This window comes from Callorhinus ursinus, unplaced genomic scaffold (assembly GCF_003265705.2).
Source record: "Callorhinus ursinus isolate GAN/ISIS: 27379988/994484 unplaced genomic scaffold, GSC_fseal_2.0 scaffold2, whole genome shotgun sequence".
Taxonomy (NCBI): Eukaryota; Metazoa; Chordata; class Mammalia; order Carnivora; family Otariidae; genus Callorhinus; species Callorhinus ursinus.
In genome coordinates, this window is record NW_027397064.1 from 13717205 (window position 1) to 13743160 (window position 25956).

A 25956-nucleotide genomic window follows, 5' to 3' on the forward strand; every position below is an offset into this window, starting at 1 on the left:
CCATACAAGCAGTGTTTTTAGAATCATAAATAACTTCCATAGTAACATAAAAACCTACAAATTAAATCTTAACTACTTCAGTATAAAGTTAAATTCTCATTACCTTAGTTCCATTTAGAAAGGATAAGGTGCTTTTTTAATAAGTTGCCAACACACACACACACACACCCACACCCACACCCACACACACACACACACACCAGTGCAAACTATCAAGAGAAAGAATCCTCATTTTGAAATGTGATAGAAGATTACACATCTAGACTAAAAGCATCGGAGTGGATAGAGTGTCTTCCCATGACTGAGGTGCTGTAAATATAAACATTAATAAAGAATAGCTTTCTAGCCTTTGCTTCTTAAATCCCACCCTAACTTTTAGAACTGCTTCCAACTTTAAAAAATGTTTGGACATTTTCATAGTTTCAAAGCTAACTAAAGACCCTGAATATTCTGAGGGTAAGCTACTAGAGACTAATTATCCTCTGGTGCTACACTTGCTGTGTTTCCTTCTTTACTATTAAACATAACCCTCTAGTGCTATCTTGTTTCATGCAGCACCAACCAAACTTCCATTTTTTCCCTAATAAAAAATAAATATATATATAGAAGACGCTGTCAGGCATATATTCACAAGGTCTCAATTTCTTAAAACATAAGTATGGGTATATTTATTTCTCTCAAATGCATACAAGACAATAATTACACAGCAACCAATCTTTTGTTCAACAATGATTTGATTCATAAGCGTTTGAATTTATACAATTTCACATCCATACCCTTGCATTTTTAAATACTGTAAGTAAAAAAGCCCCCCAAACAACCAATTCCTATATTTCCTATTTATCCCTCTATACATCCAAACTTTAAAAAGTTACAAACTGAACATTATACAGAACATATAAATCATGTTTAAAAACTTGAGGTTTTAAAATCACTGTTCCCCAAAATGACTCAGGAAGTCCTCATGCTGACAAGTGCAGTCCTAGGTGGTAAGGTAAGTTGGAAAGGGGGAAGAGAAAGAAGAGACAGACACCAGTTTGCTGTCTTAATGTTTTACTAATCCTGTCAGTAAAAACGGCGACGTCATGAGAAACAACAGTTTAGGTTTACTATGCGGAATGGGGTTTGCCTCACAGTTGGAGACATGCACTTCAAGTATTTTCCTATTTGATCTGAGCTCCCTGTAGCAAATGATGCTGAAGGAGAACTATTTTCTTCCATACATTCGCTCAATGTCCGCCTGGTAATGTGTTTTAAGCTCTTTACGTTTCAGCTTGAAGGCATCTGTCACAAGACCAGTTTCGGGGGTCCACGGTTCTGGGCTCAAACGAATTTTTACTGGAACTTCGAATTTTTCTAGACTTGCTGAGATGGGGGAAGAGAAAAAAAATGTAAACGCAGAGGCATGAAAAATGTACAATTAAAATTCTAAGCAAATAGTAAACTTTTCTATAGAAGTCTTAGAGCACCCATCAAAATGCACAAACATCCCATGAATCTTACTTCTAAATAATCCATCCCTCAAAAATGCTACAAGTAAAAAATATATAGAGATATGTATGAGAATTATAATAGCAAAAAAACTGTTTAAAAAATCTACATGGCCATCAATAGAATGGGTTAGATTCAGTTATGATGTAGGCATTAAATGGAATATATTTCAGTCATTAGAAGTAAGATGTATGGGGCGCCTGGGTGGCTCAGACGGTTAAGCCTCTGCCTTCGGCTCAGGTCATGGTCCCGGGGTCCCGGGGTCCTGGGATCGAGTCCCGTTTCAGGCTCCCTGAGAGCAGGGAGCCTGCCTCTCCCTCTCCCTCTGCCTGCTGCTTCCCCTACTTGTGCTCTTTCTCTGTCAAAAATAAATAAAATCTTTGGGGAAAAAAAAAAAGATCTACATGGTACAGTGTGTAAAGATATTTGTAATATATATTGTTAGGCTTTAAAAAAAAGGCTTTTTTTTTTTAAATACCAGATAAATTATACACATCTAGATGTGTAGGACAAGTATACACCAAACTATAACCTGTTTACCTCTAGAAGCTAAGATCCACGATTAAGAAAAAGCAAAGGCCACACACCTATTTGTTTTCAGTTTATTATAAGGAGATCACTTTAGAAACTAAAAAATAATAAAGTTTAAAACGAACCTTGTCACTGAACCAGAATATTCAGCATAAGCTTTGAGGACAGAACGTCTGCTCACTACTGTGTCCCTATACACTGCTGGGTACCAGCAGGCTCTCAAGAGCAGAGGGCTGGAGACCGGGAGAGGGGTGGAGAAAGAGAGGGAGGGACGCAGACGGGGAGAAAAGGGAGCGGTTTCCCAGCATTCATTCAACAATATTTATTGAAAAAAATTACTGTGCGAAGTGCTTTACTAAACATTCTTAAACACTCTTTAAAAAACACAGGAATAGTTTCTGTTCTCAAGTGGAATAAAATCTAACGATGATAAACAGGTAACCACATAGCCATGATTACTTACACACGCACACACGCACGCACACACACTGGCACACGTGCTCACTGAACTGAAGGTGTGAGTACCTTGGGAGCAAAAGGGGCATATTAACTCTAACTTATAAACATAGACATAACAAGATTTTCTCTTCAAAGATTAAAGCTCTTTCAGGAGGGCTCTCCTAGAGGGAAAACCACTGTGAGCAAAAGCAGCAAGGCCTGGACCTCAGGACTTATGGAATAGTTCGTTTTTGTTTTGTTGTGTTTATATGTTAAAGCAAATATTTTTATTTTCTTCCCTTTTATTCTCTTATCTATAATAGGTATTAATAAGCTAACTGCATACAGAATAAGAGCAAAAAATCGCTCAAGAGGTCTGCATCCTCTTCTGCAGAAAAGGTTACTGTATTTTCAGCTGTGTGCTGGGCAGTTTTATCACGTTAGGCAGGAGTCTCTGTTACTGTCTTTACTTAAAAATCAACTATGTTCTCAGGAGATGTACATGAGTGCCAAGCGGACAAGCGATGACGGACTGGGAAGTCAGTTTTATGTATCAGCTGGGCTAGGCTAGAGTTCCCAGTTACTCAATTAAACACTAATGCAGGTGTTGCTCTGAGGATATTTTGTAGATAGGATTATGTCTATAACCAGTTTACTTTATGTGAGGAAAATTGGCCTATATCATCTTAGTGGGCCTGGTTTGGTCAACTGAAAGGCTGTAGGAGCAGAGCTGAGGTGTCCCCCCAACAAAATGTAATTCTGCCTGTGGTCAGCTGCTGCCAACAGGGCCTAAGTCAGCCCCCAAAGATCACATTAAACCAATTCTTCACACTGAGTCTCTCTATATTAACTACTAATTCTGTTTCTCAGGTATAAACCTAATATAGATTTTGCCTAAGAATGAAGTTGGATCCCTTCTTCACATCATACAAAAATGGACTCAAATGAACCAAGGAGCTTTTAAATTTAACAGTTGAAACTATAAAATTCTTAGAATAAAAAACAGGGTGTATCTTTGTGATAGATTAGGACTGGTTTCTCAGATAGGACACCGCAAGCACAAGCAACAAAAGGAAAAAAAAACCTACCTTTTGTACTTTAAAGGATACCATCAAAAAAGTAAAAACACAACCCACAGAATGGAGAAAATATTTACAAATTGCGTATCTGGTAAGAGCCTTGTGTCTAGAATATATAAAGAACTTGCACAATAATAAAAAGGCAACCCCATTTAAAAAAAGGGCAAAGCGGCGCCTGGGTGGCTCAGTCGTTAAGCGTCTGCCTTCGGCTCGGGTCATGGTCCCAGGGTCCTGGGATCGAGCCCCGCATCGGGCTCCCTGCTCCGCGGGAAGCCCGCTTCTCCCGCTCCCACTCCCCCTGTTGGTGTTCCCTCTCTCGCTGTGTCTCTGTCAAATAAATCTTTTAAAAAATAAATAAAAATAAAATAAAAAATGGGCAAAGGATCTGAAGAGGCATTTCTCTAGAGAAGACATACAATGGCTAATAAATACAAGGAAGGATGCCCACCATCATTAGCCACCAGAAAATGTAAATCAAAACGAGATACCCTACTTCGTACCCACTAGGATGAGTAGAACCCGAAGGATGAACAGTAACAAGTATTTCAAGGACGTGGGGAACCTGGAAACCAACACTAGTGGGAATGATAAAATGATGCTACCATTTTAGAAACAGTTTGGAAGATTTGGGAAAAAATATTCTGGAAAATAATCTGGTACTTCTGTCTCAAAAGATTTAACATAAAGTTGACACAGGCCTAGCAATTCCACTCTGAAGTACCCACCCCGGAGAAATGAGTACGTCCACACAAACCCTTGCACATGAATATTTACAGCATTATCCATTAACAACCAAAAGCAGAGCAACCCATTGCAGCACCCCCAACACACACACACAAAAAGGGGGATAGGACATAGCCGTACAAGCCACTACCGGTACACTAACGGTGCAGAAAATGAAGAGAAGAGTCTTGGACAGTTCAGGGTGGGCCGGGGTGGCCAGGGCCCAGCTGAGTAAGGAGAGAAAGGGCGAACCCGGAAGACAGAAGCTGCAGGGACAAGGACATTCTGACCGGTGCCCAGCCGTCACGGGAGCACGTGACCGGCGAGTCCTGGGGAGGAGCCTGGATGCGGGCCTGAGAGGCCTGTGGTTCTATCCAACAGCAGGAGACGCAGTTGGTTTCTGAGCAGGAAATGACGTCCCCTAAGCCTCGTGACAGCAGAGCAAGTAAACGTGAGCCTCGGTCCTCAATCCATTTCACAGCCACTCACCTGAAATAGCAGCTTCAGAGAGCACTTTGAGGACCTCATTTTCCATTTCACAGCTGTTACACAGCTCCTCCCAAGTCCCATGAAGTCCTTTCTTTCGAGCGAGTTCTGTTAGTTCCTTTTGATTTGGCACAATAAACCCAATGACATAAGAATGATAACTGAAATACATAAAGGACAAGCGGGCTAAGGGTCTAAATGGCACAGCGTGTGAGCGGGTGTCAGTGATACGCCAACGCCTTCAATTCACGACCACTTGAAAGAACATACGTGATTCGCATCTGGTACTGAGCACTTACCTCACGGAACAGCCACTTCTACTGTATGATTCATAGTATGTTCAACACTCGACAGAGTTCACTGCTAAATAAACCTTCATCTGATATTTAATGGCAAATTTCAACTAGGTGAAACTGTTCCGAATACTTCCATGTATACATTTTTTAAAAGAAAATTACAAATATCAGAAAATTCAACTTTGAGAAAAAATCAGTAATTCACATTAACAGTTTGTTTAACAAAGTAAAAACTCATGTAAATAGAAACTGCATCTGGGTGGCTCAGGCGGTTAAGCAGCTGACTCTTGACTTCCGCTCAGGTGATGAACTCAGCGTTGTGAGATCGGACACCATCCGTGTCAGGCTCCACACTCAGTGCAGTCTCTCCCTGGAATTCTCTCTCCCTCTGCTCCCCCTGCCCCTGCTCATGCACTCTGTTGCTCTCAAATGAATAAATAAAACCTTTAAAAAATATATTTAAAAATTTTAAAAAAATAAATTGTATCTAAAGAAATTTGGCAGCGAATCAAAGTAATGTGGTTGCATTTATTTTCTTCTTGTTACCACGAGAACTGTTACTAAAAGAGCTTTAGGTACGCCTGCCAATGGCAGTAAGAAATAGCAAGCATCAGGAAGAGAAGGGTAGTCTGCTTAGTATCACACAAGTAAAAGCCAGAACTGCAGCAGCGCTAAGGAAAATATCTCACAGCTAATTAAAGGGCAGAATAATTTAAGATTCAGTGTAGTAAATCTTTAAAGTCTGTTTCTAAATCGGTTCTTCTGATACCAGATTTTAACTTTTCACAATAACTATTATGTCAACTGCTGCAGTAAGGTTCCTAGGCTGGCCACCAAGTATCTGATCATTAACACTGGAGAATAATTACTACGTATAAAACTCTTAAGGGAAAATGTCATCAGAGTGCCAATCTAAATTTCCAACACATTTCTCAGGAATACATTTCTGGGATTTTTAACTTTAAACTCTCCTTCCCAGCTGCCTCTGTATCATTACAGACTAGAGATGCTAGGAGTTCAGCCACAGCTTAACATAGCTTAAGGCAGAGCTCCCAGGCCTGGCCAGGGTCCAAAGTAGGCTCGAGTCTAGAGTAGGGCAGTTAAGTGCTGAGCAGGGTTCAGCCTGATGACTCCCATCCTCAACTTCCTTCTTTATTCCCCTTGGCTCTGGACTGGTTCTGGGATGCTTCCCTGCGCAGCGGGGCGGGTCGCTGGGGGTACCAAGGCAGCAGGAGGGAGGACTGGACTTTCTTCCCCTCCCTATCACACAGGACACCGCAGTGAGATGCAAAGCAGAAAACAGGGACACAGCGGAGGACGAAGAGGGGAGGTATCCCAAGGACAGAATCAGTTACTGGTTTTCCTGAGAAGAGGCCTCCCCCAGAGACAACAGATAAGAAGGAAGAAGAGTTCTTAGAGTTCTTAGTGTAGTTTTACAAAGAAGATTCATCTAGGAAGGAAATGCCAAAACCACACAAAATGTCTGTCTGAAGTAGAAGTAACAGAATTCTACTTTCTTACCTGTTTGCATATGCACAAATGTTATCTATAAGGGAGAGGTTCTTCAGAGCTGCCTCTACTTTCCCAAGGGAAACATATTCTCCGGCCTGCAGTTTCACAAGGTCCTTCTTACGATCTGTGCAGAACAAAGGCCGGGAGGGGCCACAAGGGAGCACAGAAATACCTTGAATACACATGAATATTGCCCATTCCCTAAGTAATTTGCTATCAATTAAGTCTATTATTAATAGTTACACCAAAACTAAAAGTACACAGTAAATTAGGCCCTAATTTTTGTACCATTAAATAAATTCTTTCAAAAAAGAAAATCAGCTTCTGGTCAAGAGCCCCCACCATCAGGGCTTCGGGCATGTTCCACTGAACAAGTGTGTTCCCGCGACCCATTAACACCAGGAAACTGAAGAGTTCTCGGGGACACATGAAAGCTCACATTCTATCTGGAGAGAAGCACATCCCCTCCATACAGAACAGTAAGGGTAAGGGTCAAGCCTGTCCAACCTGCTGATCTGGAAAGAATTCCTCCAAGTGAGGCCTGGGCTGAGTCTCAAGGGAAGACGGGCGCTGACCAAGTGCAGCGGCCATGGAAAACGACAGACAGGTCTACTTGAATCACCGCAGCACGGGGGGCGGGGGGACGGCCAGAGGTGGAGAGGTGGGTCGGGCTACAGGACAGAGGCGCACGGAACCGAGCCCCTAGCTGCCACTAGAGTTTTCTAGCAGCAAAGGGGCCCTGTGAGATCAGTGCTGAGGGCTCACATGGCCTGTAAGAGTGTGTGTTTAAGGGAGACAAGCATGTCCCAGGGAGGAATTTCTTGCAGTAGGGTGACAGAAGGTGCAGGCCTGACCTACGGTCATGGTGGGGCAGAGAGAAAGAAGAGAATGTCTTGAGGCATGTTTCACATGATAAATCAGTAGAATATGGGTAAGACATGGGGAGTGCACTAAACAGTCTCATCTCCCCCAGGTTGCTAGGTAGCATGACTAGGACAGAAATTCTATTAGCTGAGAAAAAAAAAAATGTAAGAGGGAAGGCAGGGAGCTATTTTTTGCCCCATGGGTCCTAGTACTCCAACTGCCAGGCCTTCCTTATTCTCACAGGCAAGGCCAGGACATGGTTCCAACAGGAGAGAGCCTGTCCAATAACCTCTAAATAGCAAAGATCACACAAAAAAATAAATATTCCCTACTGAGAACTGGATTCTTTCAGGGTTATCTAATAATTAAAAATATCACTCCTGTTGAACAGATTCTGAGATCTCCTAAAATGTCAGGCCTTAAAACTTCTTCACAGTTTATTATAAAATTTTATATTCCAGGGATGATACAACAGACCCTATCAACACTGCAGAGAGATATATTCTTATATTATTAAACAGTTTCCCTAAATATACAGTTATCTCTTTTGTAAAACTATTTCAGAAACATCCACTGGCAGAAAACATATGTATATATATTAGTTGGCTCACCGATAATCTTTAAACAACCATCGGGGTCAAACTCCCCAATATCTCCAGTACAGAGCCACCTCTGTCCACTTTCATCTTCAAAGAAATCAGCTTTCGTTTTTGCTTCATTTTTGTAGTATCCTATTGTCACGTTTTGGCCACCAATAAGAATTTCACCCCTGGGGTGTGGTTTATCAGTATTAAAGTATCCACCTAATAAACACAAAATAATTAAGAGTTAATTCAAAATTTTTATCCCTATATACAATTGTGTGAAAATTTGAAACTATTAGTTTCTAAATAGGGACATCTGATTTTAATCCAATTAGAGTTTCCCAAAGGAAATGAGGCAGACGGTATGAATGAAGAAAACTCATTAACGTAAAACTAGGTGCAAAATTTCAGTTGCTTACCCATAAGCACTGATGCTTTTAAACTACTACTCCAAGCAAAAATTACACTAAAAAATCCAACATCTGTGGAATAAATAATCATGTGTACTACACAGGTAAACTCCTTTAGGGATTCTGCAGAGATTCCTATATATTTGATAAAAGTATTAAATCATGTAATTCAATAAAACACATCTCCAAAATCAAATTACACAATATTTACAAGATTTATGACTGACAGATAAGTTCAGAATGACTCCAAGTTTAAATCTGTTAAACATTTTCACTAATTCTGCTAATGGCAGCGAACCCTGAGTATCTTTACTTTGTATAAAAGATTTAGCCAACCAATCACTGATAATGTATACACAGATAGAATCAAATAAAATTTTTAAAAAGTGGTTAGTATTTAAATGGCACAACAACAGATCTGTATGAAATTATAGTAAAAATTTCCTTCTGATGATTCTTGATTGAAGCCATCAGGGGAAAGAAAGAAAAAAAGAAAAATCCTCAGTTTCACAGATTACATTTTATGATTTTGCTGCTACCAAATAAACTTATGATCATTCCTAATTTACTGACATCATTCATTTAGGAGATTTCTCAAGTTTTTGCCATAATTCTTACTTGCATTCATGTAATAAAATAAGCAAAATAAAAACAATTTTAATATTTCAGAATCATTCTTGAAATAAGCAAAATAAATGCATTCATACAGCTCTAGATAAAATAGTTCTATTAGACAAAAAAAAGCACTTGTGGGTGATTTTATATTCTAAAATAAGAAAATGAAGCACAATTCTAATTTCAAGGTTTAATATTATACAAATTAATGGTCTGTGGTTAAAATAGGTTATTACCTTCCTCCCAGTTCTTTAATTTGATTTCACAGCAAACTAATGGTGCTCCCACTCTGCCAGTATTGTAGTCCCAGACTAAGATGCAAATGAAAAAAAGTATTTGATTACAGTGGTGAATAAAGAGCTTGATTTTTCTAAATTACCAAAAATGATGATTTATCCCAAAGCTCTGACAGCCCCAGAGAATCTTTAAAAGCCAGAGTCACAAACTGGTGACCCACAAGCTGTGTGGCCCACAGAGAGTTCTGTTTTTTTATTCTGAATTGCTTAGTGACATTTAAAAATCACGACAATTTACCCAGAAGTGTGGAACTCCAGGACCAACAGGGCCGGCATTTCCAGCGCAGCAACAACCGTAGTCCCCATTAGACGGGGCATGCCTGCTCCGGCTCCCCCCGATTCCTGCCTTCCACCCACCGTGGATCTTCATGCCTCAAGGCCCACTTCACTCACTGAAGTAGCTGCCTGGCTCATGAGTTTGGAGCCCCTATCTTAAAGGATGATGGATCACAATGGCTTCCCCCCGTTCCACTTTCTTATTAGACCGGACGGCTCTGCAGTACAAGTAGCCTCTCCAATCTTCTCCCATCTATCACTATTTCAAAGTGAGACCTCTAAAGCCTCCCCGACATCAGCTTATGCTATCACCCTATTTAAACTCGTACACAGGAGTTCAAAGACCAGGCTGGAGATTAATTTTCAAGGATCTGGGAAAAGCACACACCACTATTGTGAATTACTACTGCATTATGTTTCCTCTTCAAAAACCATTCAAGTATCAGAAAAGGCTGATATTTAAAAATTCATAGAATGTTTTGTTTACAACATAAGCTGTAACTGATGAATCACATTCAATGCAAATCTTAAAACAGAAGCTATAAGGATCATAAGAAAGGAATCATAGATGAACATATTGAAGATTGCTTTTTTATTTCCTGCAAAACAAGACTTAGAAGTAACTTCCAAAGTACAGAAAACTGAAAACAGGAAAATACAGAAGTAATGTAAGATAAACCTGACATAAGAATAGTACAAAGAAACACTGAAGGTAAATAGGGGAAAATGATCAGTTAAGAGGTTTAGTACCTGTCAGTATTTAGAAAATACAAAGTAGCTTTCTTTCCCTAGTACTGAGAAGCAAAAGAACTTTCCTCCATAAAAGGGACACATGTGACACTTTGGGATTCATCTAGGGACCACTTGGGTAGTGGATCACCTCTTCAATCATGTCACCGTAATAAACGCTAGAAATTATATTCTATAAAACTGAGTCTGGTTTCTCTCTCATTACACAGACCACCCCCATAAACCACTTCTGAGTTTGAGCTTTAATACACATACCTAAACTGTACAAAACATGTTAAATTTTTTTCACAAAAAGACATTTAATAACTGATAAGAAAATAAATGTATATAATACAGCCAATGCTTGTTACTAAAACTTCTTTTCCAGACGCTAAGTAGCTTTTAATATGATCTACCATAATCTAACATGAAAGACTCCTTTAATTACTATTAGATGTACCCAATACTCAATAATTAAAAACTTTATCAATAATCACAGTACTTAGAATTTACCATTATTCTGCTACACAAATACCTTAACCACTTTTATCCTTCATACTGCAGAAAACAACCCACTACCAAAGAATACAGGGAGTTACACCCCAGGCTCTGTTGGACACACCACTTTGTGGAGAACACCAACCTTCTGTAATTGTTCCTGCACCACAAGATTCAGTCAGTCCATATCCCTGACCAACGGGACAGCAGAAACAGATGTTCATGAATCGCTGTGTGGTTGCAGAAAGTGGAGCACCTCCACACAACAGAAGCCGAATATTTCCACCTAGCAAGCCTCGAACTTTTCGGAAAATAAACCTAAAAAAAAGGAGAGAGAGAATCTGAGGATTTGAAGCTGAATGGGATTTTCCAGATCATTCAGACTAATCTCCCAATTTTGATATGTGAGATTTTGAGAGTCAGGCCACACAAACAATTCAAGAAATTCTCTCACTATTTAAATCTTATTTTTTATAGTTCGACCAAGTAAAGAACGTATGATTTTCTCTTAAGAACTTTTCAAGTTAATATCTGATATAAAAATTGTCAGGTTTAAAATTCTGTATAGTAATGGCAAACCCATGTTTATGGCCAAAGAGCAATTAATTTTATATTATGTAATACACATAGTAATACTAAACAATCCTATTGTATCTTTATAAAATTCAGCATTAAAAGCAAATTTTTTTTTTTGCTTTTGTTTACTTCATTAGAGATATGTACGTATTTGGGGCACCTGGGTGGCTCAGTCAGTTAAGTGTCTGAATCTTGGTTTCGGCTCAGATCATGATCTCAGAGTCGTGGGGTCGTGAAATCGGCCCTGCGTTGGGCTCCGTGCTCAATGTGGAGTCTGCTTAAGATTCTCATTCTCCCTCCCACTCTACCCCTACCCCCGCATGCGCGCACACACTCTAAGTATTTTTTAAAAAAGAATTGTGTACATATTTGTACAATCTCTTTTTAAAATAAGGCAGAAAAATATAAAGTTTCAAATAAATTGGAGCATCTGAAAACTATATTAATATTCCCACAAAAACAAATTAAATGCCATATTGTTTTCTAATTTCTAAATTATAATTAAATCTACTTACTCAGCACTACAAAAACAAAAAATATCACGTCTGTGGTAAAACCTATCATTTAACACTTTAAACACTCATATTTAGTTGCCATTTTATATTCATACTGAAATATTTAAAATTAAAAGCAAAGAAAAACTATTTCTAAAAATAACTAAAATTACATACGTGTCCACAGAAAATGAAAGCAAACTATAATACAGTAAAACTGTAAGTGAAACATTTTTTCAAATAACACTGCAATCTTTTTTAATTTCTTATGCAAGATGGATTTTTAGAGTCCCTTTGACTTTTTAAAAACCAATTCATTTCTTGTAATTATCTCAATTACCTGGGCTAGTAAATATGAACAAAATGACTAAGCCACCAAGGAGAGGGGGAGTCATCTGACCTGTCACACAGTGGAGTGCCACGGCCTTTGGAAATCTGCTCCATTTTATAATTATAGGCCAGAATAAACAGATTGCGTTGGAAACTACTCATCTCGTTCACTTTATTCATAACATTTTTGTAGATTCGATCCATGATTTCCTAGATATATAAAAATGAGTTAATACAGTCAACAATGCTATCAGCTGCCTGACATATTGTATCTTAACACCAGATAAATGTTTCTATCGGTATTGAAGCATTTTAGAAGATACAGCTGATCAGGAATAAACTTTTAAAATAGAGCCACAGCTAGTTTAAAAATGAGGTTTCTGTAAAAATAATTTTTCATAACACAAATATACCTAGATGCTCATGAGTGGGGGAGAAAAAGAAAGAAAAAGAAATAAAAGCCTCAGGGCAGTAACAGATCAGTATTGATTCTTTATATGGCCTTGCTTGTCTTACTTATTTTGGAAAAACTAAGCTCACTACATAAATAACTGTATGAAATGGTTTTTAAAATTCTCATAACCTTATCTTATAAAAATACAGAGAGCCACATTCTTTGCTCACAAAAGGACCACAGGGTTATTCTGGTTGGTTGGTTGTCTTTCAGTGCTGCACTCAGGAAATTTTCCTTCTCTGCACTGCATTTAGCTTGCTAGGCCCATTACTACGAAGTATATATACTTCAATGACTTGAAATGGTTTTCCCTTTACAAGTTTAAATTGTATTTCCTTTTACATGAACTAAAAGTTTACATGAACTAAAAAGCCTGGGTGGCTCAGTTGGTTAAGCGACTGCCTTTGGCTCAGGTCATGATCCTGGAGTCCCGGAATCGAGTCCCGCATCAGGCTCCCTGCTCGGCAGGGAGTCTGCTTCTCCCTCTGACCCTCCCCCATCTCATGTGCTCTCTCTCTCTCTCTCATTCTCTCTCTCAAATAAATAAAATCTTAAAAAAAAAAATAAAAAGTAAAAAGTAAAATATTACACTAAGGAAACTACACACCTACAGAAACTATCAAACTACTGGTCATTTATATTTGGAGTAACTATGTAACTTTCCTTGGATTGGGGGTACTCAGGGATCTGGTAATGATTCCCAACACTTTCAAACAAAATCAGAAGCCACATAAAACTCACATTAAGGAGACAGAAAATCATTACTCTCCCATTTCTACTCAATTCCCAGGCCCCTGCCCATGCCTGGTACATTAGGATACATAGTGTTTCTCAGGTAATTCAAAGGTGCACCACTTCTCTGTCACTTTTTTGGTGACTAGGCCAGACTGTTCCTGGGGACTCAGGAGGTAATTACGCAATCTGCTTAGAGGAGAAGGAAGTGCTATCAAACCTTCCCCCATCTCCTGCTGGGCTTCAGGTTTCTACTAATAGCAAACATATCATGAAAAGGATCTGAATTAGAAGCGACTTTAGGGAAAGGACGTGATACTACCATAGGGAGGCTGAAACTGAGTATTTAGTAAATTTAAAAAGTGAATAAATAAATAAAGTTAAAAAAAAAAAAAAGACTATCAATCCCACAGAGCGTAAGGCAATATAATCAATAAGGAATAAAGCCTACATAAACTACCTTGCCAACAGTTAACTTTTCCACTAGCGTTCAGGCTCTGTAGCCAGCAACACTTCTCTAGTACGCAACATTAACTAACGGTCGATTCTTACCGGAACAGCTGCCATCAGTGTTGGTTTCAACATGGTTGTATCCCCTTTGCTTCCTTTTTTTATTTTTGAAGACTAGAGAGAGAAAAAGTGATCTATATAAACTGATCCTTATTTTAGAAATTCTGTGAAATTCTTAGACCAAAAAGTGTATTATAAATTCATCATTTTAATTTACTTATTGTAAAAACTTAAAAGTAATTATTTTTAAATGATTAACTGCCACCCTTATGATATATTGTCATGCTGATACAGAAAAATGTGTTTAAAAATTACAATTTTTTTAGTATCTGAAGTCACAAGACATTTAACTTACTTGATCTGCTAAAGTCTGTGGTGAAGAATAGCCAATGCGGCACCCGTGAGAAAGACAAACAAGCTCAGCACTTAATTCTAAAACATGGGCCAGAGGCAGATAGCCAATGTAAACATCTTCCTCTCTAAAAGAAAAGGAGATATAAAAGCATCCGTCAGGTGTCATCTCTGCTGGAAGAGACTGCAAAGCGAGCCCGCCCACATGGGGAGAAAGGGAGACAGACAGCGAGCGCGCACACGCATGCCTGTGTGCACGCGTGTGTCGTGGGGGAGGGAGGGGGAGTAGTGAGACGGCTACAGCTCAAGCTAAAGCCCAGAGGCTGTCTCCAGGGCTACGTGAAGGCACTCAAGGGATCATGAGAGCAATGTGCTCAGAAGAAACGGGGGCTGAGGGGCCAAAACAAGAAGGGGTCTTCTGTAGGACAGCGGAAATCATCCAGAGAGGAATGGTCTTTAAAGCTCGTGGGCTCCCAAAGTTCCAATCTAATCCACAATTGCTGGCCAGGAATTTTACAAAAGAGATTCCTGTTTTGAAAGTTACTTAGAAATAATAAATTATACTGTACGTAAGAAAATGTGTACGTATGTGTGTATTTCAAGAACCGCCCCACCCCCCAAAAAATATGAAGGGCAAAGACTAACCCAGGAAACTACTGCTCTTAATTTTTTCTGAAAAGTTATCCATTCATAAGAGAACTCTCTCTCTCCATCCCTAAATTCAGTTCCATAGTAACCTGTGAGTGAGTGTGATTTCTGTGCATAAGGGCATCAAAAATACCCAAGCACAACCACGGCACCTCAACAGTCATCAAGTACTGACTCCTCTACCACCCTCACGGTCCCATCTGGCTTCCCCGCCAGTCAGTCTCTTCCCCGCAGTATGCCCACCCTGGCCCTGTGGCTGCTGGAATTGGTCTTAAAAAGAAAAATCAGAGACTGAATAAAGCTCAATAAGTACTGGAAGAGATGAAGCTATTTGTTCATCTGAATTTTAACATGTTTAGGTATAAAAATGACATAGTAGCAATACTATTATCAACTGAATATAAATTAAGGGATTTAAGTCAGATAAAATTTACACTTTTCAAGTAAAAGGTAAATATAATGATATATATAAAACTGTATTTTAAACCTTACAACTAAAACTATTTAATTTTAAAGTCCCTCTTATTTTTTGGAGGGAACTGCCTACTGTAAACAGACTCTGAAAGACTAATTTAGCCACATACCACTAAATGGCACAAACAACATTAACGTAACAACCAGCATCAACAAGGGACTACTTCATATGCATTGACCATGTGACATACCCCAGTCCTGGAATCCGTTCCGCCATCCCAGTTATACCAGCAATAATGTTACTGTGGGAGATCATGACTCCCTTCGGAAGTCCTGTGGATCCACTTGTATACATGATTACTGCAATATCTAAGGGCCCTGGTTTGCTAAGAGGTTTGTTTTCTGCATTGGAGAAAAAGAAAAAAATACACACACACACACACACACACACATTTCTGAGAAATGTAGTCATATCACCCATTTTTTTCATAATCATGTTTGATAACTTAATTTGACAACTACGAATTGTATTCATTCAGAGGTCAACAAAACGGATCACGTCCCTGCACATACAGGACACATGTTCTACTGAGATCAACAAGCCAAAAATCTATAGTGTAGTAAGAGCTATGAAGAAAAATAAAGACAAGGTGAGATGACAGTAGAAGGTATTTAGATGGAAAAGTCAAGAAATGCTTTTCTGGCACGTTGGTATTTTAGTAAAGACCTGGATACAGTGCAGAGGGGAGCCACGGAAACCCTGGAACTGGGAGAAGATTGTCTCAAGTAGAAAATAAGCGAGAGCAAAGGCCCTGACATAGCAGCCAGGACCGTATCATGCAAGGCCTTGGAGGCCACGCTAAGGACTTTAGATTGCACCTGGAGTAGAAATCTGAACAGAGGCTTGTCGTCACCAGTGATGAGGGTCACTTTGGCTGCTACGTGGCTGCCTAACTTAGGGAAGCAAGGCAGTAGGGAGACAAAAGGCTATTCCAGAAATTCCACTGTGAAATAGGGTGGTTGGGCTAGGGTACCTAGACACTTGCTAAAAACTGTTCTCTGCCTCACAGTGTTGAAGTGATCTGGCTACAGTCTGAATCCTGGATTCAAAGACAGTGCCCTCCATTTGCACAAACCTAAGGGCCACAGCCCACATCCTGGAGGAGACATGGCAGGAAGGCAAAAAGAAGTGGGTCATGGATGGCACCCCCGAATTAATCCTGACCCTCCCCTAAGTGCGGACTTCTTAAATGTGGGGGAAACAATTTTAAACATGTTGCTGAGTGAACCCTTCCTTTTCTACATGAGGGGATATATTCCATGACAATGGTCTTCATTCCAGTCCTTACTTCCTAGCCTTCCATTCACTCCTCCATCCCAGGGCACCATTCTCCACCACCTTCTAGAAACTGCTCTGAGGTGGGCCTCCTGTAATGCCTGTATCATTGACTCCTGCAGGGGACCTGCCCTTGCTGCTGACCCCTGCCTCCGGGAGAGGCCCCTTTCATGCAGCCGCCGTGAAGCACACACTGAGTGCCTTCCTCCTGCCTCTGACCCACCCTCAGTTGCTTTTTTGGAAGCACCGCTTTCCATGGGTGACCTCACGTCCTTCCACAACTATACATAACACCAAACTTCTGGCTTCTAACTCCAAACTTAACTCCAGAGTGCATGCCACTCCCCACTAAATATCCACATCTGAATGTCACACTGGCACTTAAAATTCCATATGCCCAACATTAATGTCAGCAGAACCCCATTCCCATTCCTGAGCTGAGTGCTTACATTTAGTTCATCACTGCGTTTCCAACTACAAAAAGGAAATACAGTCCCAGCACCCTAGCAGCTTTCGGGATATTCATCAACACCCGTACACTTTTGAACATTTCCTGACACTTATTTGAGAGTAGGAGCTTTTGGCATCACCATGCCGAAGTGTTCAGGTGGGGGATAAAAAGATGTTCTCTCAGGAAAAAAACAGAGTTGGGGCAGGGAGTGAAAGAGGGGATCTAGGTTTAGCCACTCCAGCTATCTGTTCGTACTTGCAGATAATCCACATAGGACTAGTTTAATGGCATTATTTAGAAAACTAACTTTAAGCCACTGAAAACTAGGAAACAGGAACAGGAAACCTGTATAACGTAAAAGGTATTTGAATAACTACTCCTTTTAGAACAATAAATTAATGGGTGTATTCTCCCTTAAACCCTACTAAAGAGTAGAGGAAAAGTATAGAGTGACCTTACTTCCCAAAGTGATGGTCTAGAAAATGATTTGTCCCTGATCTGACTTCAGGGTCTAGAACCACTGCAGAGAACACGGTCACTGCAGAACGGCCCTAAGGAACTGGGAAGGTGCCCCGTACCTCTGCTGGCCTTGGCTCCCAGAGCCTGCACTGCAGCCATCGTGTGCACGATGACGCCCTTGGGGAACTCGGACCACGCTGGTGGCTTACCGTCCACAGTGATGATGTGCCGCAGGCGCGGGACTAACGAAACTATATCCTGGAAAAACACAAGTATTCATTATGTTCTTCGTCGCTGTTTCAAATCAGCTTAGCAAACAGTCCCGGACACAAGAAAAGCAGTTTACCACAATCCATGAGTTATTAATTTCTTGCCTCCAAAAAAAAGGCGAGGGGGTGCACTGGTATGAATACCACTCCTTTCAGATGGAGAAATACGGTCTGAAATTTAAATTGCGATTTTATAGCACTAGATTCACTGTGTGTGCCCGTTCTTTGGTAAAATCCTAATCAGCAATGTCACTTCCTCACAAAATAGGCATATAAACACAGGCCGCCTGAACTAGAGTAGCCACAAGTCCTATATGTTTTTAAGAGGCTCATAAAGATATGGGGGGAGGGGGAAAGAACTCACTTATAAATTTGGGTATTAAAAAAACCCAGCAGACTAATCTGTTTTCACTGGGAGTCGTCTAGGGACTTTCAAAACCTTTCTAACAGTTTCATAAAGTCTCTTTTTTTCCCTTTTAAAAAATTCTAAAAACTCGTAACGACTCAATGCTTCAGAAATAATATAAAGGAATTACTACTTTAGAAACCCTTATAATTTATAAATTTACTGAAAATAGACTAGAAAACAAATGAGCACAATAAAGAAAAAAGGTGATCCCTTTACCTTACACGGGCATACCATGTTAATGATCTGTAACTCTCTGCACTACTTATTACACAAATATGTATGAAATCTACTTTTTTTTTTCTAAAGGAAAGGAAGAATGTGTGATATTCCTAAAAGTTTACAAAGATATTCAGGATTTTAAAGATTGTAAAAGTATCAATATTAGAGCTCATAGCAGTGATAGTTCTGGAAGTTCTGGACAGATAACCACAGTCCTCACCTTCAACTTTGTTTGCAAGAGCTCTTTACTAGTAATGATGTTGGTCACCTCTGTTTCATTCAATCCATGAACAATAGCTGGACCTCCTAGAGTAGCATACAAGGTAACAACTACAGAGAAAAGAAGGGCAAGTCAAATATTCCACATTTCATGGAAGTTACTAAATGTAACTAAAGTCTCTGAAAGGGGTCATGAATCCTAATGGTATAAAGAACCTTAAATCGTCAGATCCATAGTTTATTATGTAACTGTTCTATGATTATCTAAATTATTTCAATATACTAATAAACATTATGCCCACTCATTCACCCTTTCCTAATTTCCCCCAAGATTTCTAACATTTTAAAATGAAATTTTTAAGTTTTATTTCACCTACAGATGTTACTCTGGGATGCCACAATGGAAGGAATTATTTCTGACTGCTAAAATATCAAAGCCTTAGTTGTTAAATACTTGGTACTAAAATAGGAAAAAGAATATGTACCAGTAAAATAATGCACTAAGTATCAGGCTGAAGGTGTTATGTATGTTAAGAAAACATGATCAGGGGGCAGTACTGCTTATTCTAGTAGAAAACTCAAGAAAAACATTCTTAGCCATGTTGAAATGTAATCATCATCATCTTGTGGACTTTTATTTGCTTGATGCCTAACTCACAGAAGTCAGACTTAAAAGTGACTTTAAGAGATAATTATTTCAAAGCTTCCCAAAAGAAGCAAACTATAAGCCCACACCCATGAAAACAAAAAGGTATGTCAGTTTAAAAAACCACTGGAGCATTTACAGCAAGAAATCTGGTAAAAGTACCCCTTCTGCTCCATCTGAAAGGTTAAGAGAATGTCCATACTTAACATCCCATTTTGGCTCCAAGATCTATGAACTAAGCTTCCAGAACTACCTCACAGTCTGGGGCATCCAGACTGCCACTTAATTAACAATGTAAATATTCCCTGTCCTTTCACCCGGCTCGTGGCTCCAAGTAGTGCGGTTTTAGACGTCAACTGTTGCTACCAACAGACGTGGGGACGAAGTGACACTAACTTCATGAGAAGATTCCTGAGAGAAGCAGCAGCAGAGTTAGAGAGGCCCCGAGGCCCCTATTAAGGGGTTCCAGTCCCCTTACTACACGGACTACACCAGTTGTTCCAAAGTAGACCTCTGACTGCAAGTTGTAACAGAACGCTCCCCTGATCAGATGCAAGGTGGCAATTAACTTCAGAATTTTAAAGAGTGAAATATTTATAATAAACAGCACCCTATCTCCCACCCAGAAGATCAGAAAGCCCACATACGCTGAAAATTATACATAAAGCACGCCTGCGCAGCAATCATCCATTCAGCTCTGGTTTCACAGAAGATGGCGATATTGGTCTTTGGTTTCTGACCCAACATCTGCAAACCATTCCCAAAATTAAAAGCTCTAACGAAGACATCTTCATAGGAGAGCCAATTATAGTTTCCAAGAATAACCTGATAAAACAAAAAACATACAAATACCTTTTAATATAACCAAAATATTTTCCATAAAGAAGATTTATTCCAAATTTTATGACAAACCAGTTATGTTTGCACATATGTAATTTATTTTTTTTCCTAACAAAAAGCTAGAAAGTGAATTTCACGTGAAAAAATCTATTTTGAAAATTAGCTATTTTGTGATCATTTCTATGACAAATCTTATGCTACATCTTCAATTGTAATGGGGAGTTTTTTAAAAATCTTCAGGGTTTGACAGGATCTTAAAGGTCAGCTTTTTTGTCAAAAGCTCATATATTGGTAATTCATTTATATATCATTTACTTAAACAATTTAGATGTTAGCTTAAATTTTAGCCTAGTATCAAGTACTAATGATACCAAAAATTAACTTTCCCTCTACTTATTGAATTCCCAGGTTTCAATATCAAATGGTACAATATGATTTACAAACAGAAACTGGCTAGACCCAAGTTAACAGACGTATTTATGGCTGTTTAATTTGAATTGCTCTCTCCCGTACTGAACTCTAAACAAGTCTATTTACGCAACCAGGACTAGTTTTATTACTCATCAAAGTCTTTCTGTTGAAGCCTTAAATAACCATTGGCACCACTGGGCTTTCAACATTTCATTTGTGCTTACCATAAGTAGAAGTAACATTAAGTCTTCATTAGTAATAATCATGTTTTTAAACTGGCTAACTTATTTTTCTTTAGGAATTTTCTCCAACTTAGATTAGACCATAAATCCCCAATTACATACAGACTGGATAAAAAGCTCCTCACACTCCAAATATATACATCTTTTCCAAACATGGCTGTTTCACTCATATGTCTCATACACCTTAAAACTAACCACATTCATTTCCAAAAATGCATCCAACATCTTGGGGAGCTCTAGAAATAAGACACTGGGTGAAGACAGAAACGGGGAGGAAAAAGGATAAGTACTGCCCTCTAGTGTCCTATCCCGTAACGGACTTAGGGAATAAAGTCTTACTTTGATGGATACGGCAACTGGATTTAAAATATTTATTTAACTTCACTGGTCCCAAACTCTCACCTTGCTCTGCACCCCCATGAAATGCTCAGCACGGGGAGCTCCAATGACTTCAAAAGGAGCTCTGTGGGGGTGAGAAGACAGATGAGAACTTGGCCAAAAGGTGCACAAACTGGATTACAATTAAGAATTTTACACTCTGAAGATTAGCATGAGCTACCTCTTAGATTCTAGAATCTAAATGATGAGCTTTGTTAAGTTTCAGAGGATGTATATATTCTGAAAGGTATTATCATCTACATAATCCAGATCTTTAAACCCGTAAGGTACGGCCACCATGTGGCAAAGAAATCAAATCATGAGTTTAATTCAAGTGTAACTAAACTGAATTTCACTTAATTCTTTAAACCACTGAATCTCCTAGTAGTGATCTTTCCCATAAAGATTACATTTCAAGGCCCCTATCTACCCCATAATTTTGACTTTTGCTGGAAAAAATTCCCAATTCTAACTCTGTCCCCGTGGTTAGCTTAAACCTGAGGTTAAACTCCTTTACTTATTCCCTGTCCATACTGCTGAAGAACACCCAAACTCATTCTCTATCCAGGATCACAGATCTCAACACCCAGCAATCCTATAAGGACTCCCTGGGTCTATTCACTTTCTCACCCTCTGAAATGGCTACTTCTCTCTACTCAAATATCCTCCACCCCCCTCCCTCCCTCCCGTATCCCTGTCCAGGTGATAAGGTGATAATACGGTCTCATACATCACTGAGAAATTAGAAATTCAACGGAAATACCCTTATCTTCTTAGCACCAAGTTTAATAACCTACATACATCTGTACTCATATCCTTCGCGGTTCCCCTCATGGTATTACAAAGGTTGAAGCGTCCGTAACAATAGCCAAACTTACAAGGACTTTACTTCAAAGCACTTCCCAAATTTCTATCTCCAGCCACATCTACTTGCACATCCAAGTTCAAAAACCTTACGCTGGCCTACAAAGCCCTAAGGGACCTAGCCATGCCAGTACCTCTGTGCTCCTATCCAACCTTCTTCTCCAGACTCACCTCCCCCAACTCATTACTTCCTGTAAATACAACTTTGTCCTTTCTGTCCTTCAAACAGGTTGCGCCAGGGCAGGAACTAGGATGAAGCAAGACAGGTGCCAAGGGCACAAGATTTAGAGAGTTACTCACTCTCAGCATTTGAATACCTTCTTCAACTTTGTACCCCAAGTGCCTCACCCAACTGGGCTCATTCCAGTTTTAGAGCCAGCGGGCACACACCCTATCCCAGTGCACAGAAGGTTCATTACCCAGATCTTTGCAAAGTTGGCTCCTCTGTTGTTCAGGCCTCCACTTAGCCATAACCTACCAAGAGAGGCTATCCCTGATCTCCAGTCAGCTTTATGTCTTTGTAGTAGTTATTAATCTGTTAACTTATTCTTGTCTCTCTTCCTCCCATAACAAATAGAAGACCCATGAGACGAGTAACCTATGTGTCCTGTTCATTACTGTCTCCCTAGTGCCTAGAACAAAGCACCTGGCACATAGTCGGCATTCAGCAATTATTTGCTATATGTGTGGAATGAACAGTGTAATTAAACACAATTTCAATTCACTTTGGGCCTTGAGTCTTCTAATCCCTTTCTGCTCCAGGAGCCTCATTTTTTTAAGACTGCTTGGGGGGGGGGGGGGGACGACCCACATTCACCTAATCATTTAACCTCTAGAGCTACTTTTCTTCTGTCTCCATTCCAGTGCACACATCCTTTGCCTACCACCTCTTAAATATTCTCACCCATGACCCATGAGACACAAGTATGTTCAATTTTCCCGACTCTGAGTCAGGCAAGGGAATGACTAGCGTGGCTACGGAAATGATGACTGTGAAGCCTTTGAGCAGCTTCCTCATTTGTAGCGGTAGCAGGAGAGTTAAGATTGGCCCTATGGTCGCTTTCATGTCTCACATTTAACTGGCTGTATTTTTATTCTAGGACAGGTGTGACAAACACATGGGTAAACATCAATGTTAATCACTCAGACCACCACTGCCCAGAACAGAGGAACTTAATCATTTACTTTGTTCAGGAACAGATGAAATTAGATGCTTTGATGATGCTAATGATGAGGGCCTCTTATCTCAGAAGATAAACTATAAAAATAAAACAAAGATAACATACAGAACATTCTGTAAAATAAAAGCACACAAATACTTCACCATTCAGGACCCTGAAGAAAGAGACAATCAAGTAAAAATCAAGTTTTCAGGTAGCTGAAGTTAACCAGTGCAAGTCCAGGACTTTTCTTTTCCTTTACCCACTCAGAACAGAAATACTTCCAATTACACACTTCCCTGCCTTCTTCGACAAAGTACACCCGGCTTCACTGAACCTTTCTCTCTACAAATGAAGATTATTGGAATGTACCGTGAGGGAGCCAGGGAGTGAAAATCTTCAACACGTCTGGATGGCTGGTGGTGATCTTGAAGAGGAGGGTGGCTAAGCTTTGCCAAGTTCACTCTGTGCTAAGCGCGCTGCAGCAGTAGCTTAGGAGATTCTAACTCTAGACAGTGTTACTCTTAGTGACCCTACCGTACAAATGAGAATACTGAGGCATCGAGAGAGTCAGCAGAACGTGCCCCAAAATCGCACAGCGTAAGTGACAGGACCAGGACGTGAACCCGGGCAGACTCATCCTGGGATCTAAGCACTAAATCACAAGGCTCCAACCGCACCACAGAAAGGAGACGGGGTGTTACGAGGCAGGTGAGGAAGATGGCCTGAAGGTCTGGGTATCTTTGATTCAACCATTATCAGATTCCTTCTGGGGTTAATCCCTAAGCCTAGCCCCCAAAACAGGAAGGAAGGAAATTTGTAGACACTGCTACACCACCAGCTGGCTTTTTTAATTTAAGGTTATTTTCAAATATGGAAACTATTAATGACGATACATTCATGGGAAACACGCGTGTGCACCAGTTAGTAAGCACTCAGAGGAAGCCGCACCAGCCCAGGCAACTCCACTCTTACCTAAGCACCAGTTGTGCAATGTCCCCTTTTTACTCTTGTATCAGAGCAGATGCTGCTCCTGCCGCAATACAGTGGGTATAAACAAGAAACCAAAAGGGGGGGGGGGGAGCCGAGTTGTTTCTAACACCCAGCTGAGGTACCCACTGCCCAGTACGCAGACCACAGCTACCACAGCGACACAGACCAACAGGAACTCAAGTCACCCTCTTCTTGCGTAAGGCTGACCGAAAACGTGCTTCATTTACTACACAGGAAACTAAAACTTTTACTTTCCCAATGAGCCTAATTTCAAATAGGAAGAGTATAATATTTTCTGTATCAGAATACACCCTATTCTGTAAAGACTTCCTCAGAAGTCTGATGAGTCACAAACGCCAATTCGAAGGCCAGTGTCAACAGAAGGGCAGAGTGAGATCCCGTAGGCAGAAAAGGCTAAAGAGGTTTTGCACCTTCTAGCTTTCCTATTTGAGTTCACGCATTTCCTTGTTAAATAAACAACGACTACAACAAAGCCACCATGGGCAGGCAGCACAGGAAGGAAAAGGCCACATATGCAACCACGCAACGGGGAAAAACACTTTCCGTGTGTACACTGTGTTATCTGGCCACATTTAAGGAACTGTGAAAGCTCTAGGATTTTGTCCTAATTACACTGATAAACTGAATTAAGAAGGAATTTCGTATTTACCATACTGATCTCCTTTTTATATACTTGGAAGCTACTTTGTTGCTCTAAGTGTTGAATGAGGACTGAGAAATAGTGCCAGTCCCATAAAAAGCCTGTAACATGCAATTCTGGAGAAACACCTCCTGCTAACAGAGGATTTCTGTTACATATGCTGAGATTAAAAACAAGGGAACCCAATCTTTGAATTCAAATAGCATTAGACCAAGAAACAAAAATGAATGTTTTTAAGAGGAGGCATACGAGTGGAAAACTTTAGCACTCAAAAAGTGTAGTGTTTTTGGTATCTTTTATAACTACCAGATCTCTCAAAGATGAAATCAAGGATGGTATACCCTAAAAAGGAGCAAATATATATCACAAAAACTCAGACACCATTATGACATAATGTTTTGCAAGTTGTAATCTATAGGTTAGAGAAGAGTAAACAAACATGCTTAACTACATGACTTCAATTTCAACAAATGTGCTATTAACTCTCCAGACAGACCTTAAGTTAACAGAAAAAAATTGATTCAAGTGAGGCAAAACTAGTCATCAAAAGAAACAGAGAATATGCCTTAAAAGTCGAAGGACCATATCATTTCCCCAAGCCACTTTTGAGACTGTAAGGAGGCACTGTTTATGTGACAGGCAAAGCAAGATAAACAAGGACAGTTTCAGGCAGAACAAGATACAAGATCACTCTATATAAAGGGGATGGACACTTACAGATTTTGTCGTCTACAATTAGAATAATGTGTTTTTAATTTCTAGGAGTTACTGGCGTTAACTTGCTTGCCATTTCCTTTACGTTTGAAAGAAAATGACTCTGGAATTTGTGTGTATGAGTGCCAAAATTAATGGGCCATTAAGTTAAATAACACCCCCCTGGTCCTGCAGTCACAGGAGAAGCTCTGAGTATTTCATTCCATGGTGTGATTATTTGAACATTCCTCTGAGACTTGAGAGTTCCTTCGTGACTAAAAGAAAAAAGGTGGCTGGAGTCAGGATGTAGTTGGAAAAAGGAAAGACAAAAATAACTTTGCCTACACACGTAATAAACTATAACCTGAC

At 39.8% G+C, this 25956-nt stretch overlaps 1 protein-coding gene across 6 annotated transcripts in view; it reads right to left on the bottom strand.

The window, feature by feature from the left end:
* Positions 1 to 641: 641 nt before the first annotated feature.
* Positions 642 to 25956, bottom strand: part of ACSL3 (acyl-CoA synthetase long chain family member 3) — a 71874-nt gene continuing 46559 nt past the window's right edge. For 4 of the 6 annotated variants that reach the window (XM_025890824.2, XM_025890812.2, XM_025890819.2 and 1 more), the window contains 13 exons: positions 19993 to 20170; positions 18701 to 18810; positions 17703 to 17841; positions 15589 to 15739; positions 14280 to 14403; positions 13967 to 14038; positions 12299 to 12438; positions 10974 to 11146; positions 9266 to 9340; positions 8032 to 8223; positions 6566 to 6680; positions 4752 to 4909; positions 642 to 1365 (listed from right to left, as the gene is read on the bottom strand). In XM_025890824.2, the coding sequence (XP_025746609.1) occupies positions 1208 to 1365; positions 4752 to 4909; positions 6566 to 6680; positions 8032 to 8223; positions 9266 to 9340; positions 10974 to 11146; positions 12299 to 12438; positions 13967 to 14038; positions 14280 to 14403; positions 15589 to 15739; positions 17703 to 17841; positions 18701 to 18810; positions 19993 to 20170 (1785 nt within the window). In that variant the 3' untranslated portion in view covers positions 642 to 1207. Of the gene's footprint in view, positions 1366 to 4751; positions 4910 to 6565; positions 6681 to 8031; positions 8224 to 9265; positions 9341 to 10973; positions 11147 to 12298; positions 12439 to 13966; positions 14039 to 14279; positions 14404 to 15588; positions 15740 to 17702; positions 17842 to 18700; positions 18811 to 19992; positions 20171 to 21240; positions 21302 to 22251; positions 22295 to 25956 lie in introns of those variants that run through there. The other 2 variants (XM_025890846.2, XM_025890838.2) reach the window with 2 other exon arrangements.